At 70.5% G+C, this 3,053-nt stretch overlaps 1 protein-coding gene across 1 annotated transcript; it reads left to right on the forward strand.

Moving 5' to 3' along the window:
- Positions 1 to 305: 305 nt before the first annotated feature.
- Positions 306 to 3,053, forward strand: TRNP1 (TMF1 regulated nuclear protein 1). The gene has a single exon (XM_086863469.1). The coding sequence runs from the start codon at positions 539 to 541 to the stop codon at positions 1,010 to 1,012; it is 474 nt and encodes a 157-aa protein (XP_086719595.1). The 5' UTR covers positions 306 to 538; the 3' UTR covers positions 1,013 to 3,053.

Consider the following 3,053-nt stretch of genomic DNA (forward strand, 5'->3'; position numbering starts at 1 on the left):
GCCCCCCCGTGCGGCCTTTCCCAGTGACCCCTCGGTGACTTTCTCAGCGTTTCCCAGCGATCCCGCCCGTCCCCAGCTCCGCATTTCCCTCACACCATCCAAGGGACGGCCGTTTTCCAGCGCTGAGCCGCCGGGCCGGAGCCGCACCGAGCTGTACCGAGCCCGGTGCCCGGTACTGGTGCGGAGCCCGGAGCCGTACCGGGCCGTACCGAGCCAGAGCAGCCCCGCCAGAGCTGCACCGTACCGAGCCCGGGGTCCCATCAGTGCCGGCACCGGAGCCGGATCGAGCCCGTAGCGGGGCCGTACCGGGCCGTGCCCAGCCCCGGTGCCGCAGCCAGCCCGGGGCCGGTGCAGTGCCGGCCCATACCGAACCCCGGGCCGCGCCGTCCCGGTGCGGGGTCGCGTGTCCCCCACCCCCTTCCCCCGTGCCGGTGCGGAGCCCGTGCCGGAGCCGCCCCCGCCGGGGCCGAGCCCGCCGCCAGCACCGCCCCCGGGCTATAAATCCCCGCCGCATCCCTCCGCCGCCGCTCCCGCTCCCATGGCTACCGCAGCGGCGGCACCGGCACCTCCGAGCCCCGGCGGCGGCGACGCGCAGCGCCCGTCCCGCGGCGGCCCCGGCGGCTCCGGCGGCGGTCCCGGTGCGCTGGAGCTGGCGGCGGCGCGGCGGAGGCTGGTGGCGGCCGAGGGGCGGCGGCGGGCGGCGGCCGAGCTGGAGGGGCGGGTGCGGCAGGTTCACTGCGCTCTGCTGCACGCCGAGCTGCGCCTGGCCGCCCGCGCAGAGACCCTGGGCCGCCTCGGGGCCGGCGTGGCCCAGGCGCAGCTGGCCCTGGCAGCCCAGAGCCAGAGGCTGCAGAAGGGGCTCCGCCGCCGCCCGCGGCCCCGGCCCGGAGCGCTCCTCGCCGCCGCCCGCGCCCTCCGCAGCTGCGTGCCCTGGACCCCCGGGAGGAGCCGCGGAGCCCCCCCAGGCACCCCCGTGCGCCGCCTGCCCCCCGCCAGCCGCGGCTCCGCCTAGGGACTGCGGCTGCCGGGGGCTGCCGGGGCTGCGGTACTCGGGGCGGGTCGGGGGGTTCTGGAAGTGGGGGACGCCTCGGTGGGTCTGGGGGACCCGGCAGGATCTGGGGGACCCCGCGGTGGTGGTGAGGGGGGGATCCAGTCCTTCCGAGGGTCTTGGGAAGCCTAAAGGGTGGGGGCGAGGGAGGTTTGGGGAGCCGGAGGGGTCTGGGGTGCTTGAGGGGGTTTGAGCCGTGGGGACCCCGGGGGGTTTGGGAGCCCTGAAAGTGGAGGGTGGGTTCACTGATGGAGCTGTGGGACCCTGTGCTGTGGGGGGATCCGGTAGGGCCTGGGGCTGTACAGGGAGTCCTGGGGAGTCTGGTGGGATGGGATCTGGTGGGCTCGGGAGTCCTGGGGTCCGGGGCACCGTGGTGGGTGTGAGGGGCCTTGGGGACCCTGCAGGATCTGGGGGACCACCTGGTGTGGGGTAACCCAATGGGGTCCGGGGTCCTTTAGAGGAGTCTGCTGGGTTTGAGGTTACAGTTGAATTCTGCAGGGTGTGAAGGGTCCAGGGGACCCTGTGGGGTGGGGGGACCCAGCAGGGTCTGGGGAATCCAATGGGCTGGAACCCAAAGGATTTGGGGTTCCTCCTGAACTGGTCTGAGGATCCAGTGGGATGGGACCCAGTGCGTTAAAAGGGCTTAAGCATCCTCGAGGATGCCAGGGAGATCCTGCAGGGCCTCGGGGACTTTATGGGGTGGGGGTACCCAGCAGGGTCTGGGACCCCAGCAGTGGCCCAGGGGGTCTGATGGGGAGAGACTTTGGGGTATTTGGGGTTCCATAGGGGACCTTGTGGTACTAGGGCACTCCAGGGGACCCAGCAGGGTCTGGAGACCTTGGAGTGCCCCGAGGAATTTGGTGGGGAGAGCATCCCTGAGGGTTGTGACGTTTGAAGGACCCTGCAGGGTCAGGGTCCAGGGTGTGCAGTGAACCGGCAGACTGGGGGGACACAGTGAGGCTGGGGGGACCCAGCAGGTTCTGGGAACCCCCCTGGGATTGGGAGACCCTTCAGAGTCTGGGATCACTGGAGGACCTTGCAGCACCCCCAGCCCGGTCTCAGCGCCTCCCTCCTTAAGGCAGCGGGTTCAGGGCAGCCACTCTGGGGCAGGGCCCCTTCCCCGCCTGAGCTCCAGGACCCCCGGGAGGGGACCCCAGCCCTTGGGACACTGCTGGGACTGGGACTCACACGCGGCAGCCCTGACGTGTCCCCTGCAAACCCCGGCGGAGAGTCCAGAGCTCGAGGCCAGAGCCCCTGGGCAGCGATTCGGGCTCCAGCCGGAGCGGGGACAGAACGGGAAGGGACCGGGACTCGCATCCACCGGCACTGCCCTCCTCCCACCGGGGCCGCTTCGGGACCGCTCCGCTGCCTGACCGCGCTCCAAGGCTCCCGGTGCTTGCAGCGAGCGTCCTTGGGGACAGCCAATGTCACCTGCTGGCACAGCCGGCCGCTGCGGGCTGGCAGGGAGGCACGGGGAGGCGGAGACGGGCTCGGGATGAAGGATCCCTGTCCGGGATGAAGAGATCGATCTCTCTCTGGGGTGAAGAATCTCTCTCCGGATGAAGGATCTCTCCGGGATGAAGGCTCTCCCAGCGGACTGAAAGCCTGTTCAGGGCCCCGGTGCCGCTGTCCCCATGGCTGTGTCACAGCCCTGAGCGGGCTCGGAGCGGGAGGAAAGGGCCGTTCCCCGCCGGGAATCGCTGAGGTTCGGCAGCCGCCGCCCCCGGGGTGACCGTGCCCGGCCCGGGCCAGGAGCGCCCCGAGCCCCCGCCGCGGCCTTCCCCAGCAGCTGCACCAATCCTCCGGGAAAACCATCAGCCCCCCCTATTTATTTACTCATTTAAATGTAAAAAAAGCCAAACCGCTGGGTTTGGGCTGGGCTGGGGGGGTTTCCCCGACGCCCGAATGTGCCGCGCCCCCGCTGGTGTGACAGCAGGTCTGTTGTGTAACCCTGGCTGCGCTGCCCCTGCTCTGGAATAAACTTTGATATATATTTTATTCATTA

This window comes from Cyanistes caeruleus, chromosome 26, assembly GCF_971803275.1.
Source record: "Cyanistes caeruleus chromosome 26, bCyaCae1.hap1.1, whole genome shotgun sequence".
NCBI lineage: Eukaryota > Metazoa > Chordata > Aves > Passeriformes > Paridae > Cyanistes > Cyanistes caeruleus.

What these genes read in the sequence shown, in the direction of transcription:
- TRNP1 (XM_086863469.1), top strand. Translation starts at nt 539, where the DNA reads ATGGCTACCGCAGCGGCGGCACCGGCACCTCCGAGCCCCGGCGGCGGC.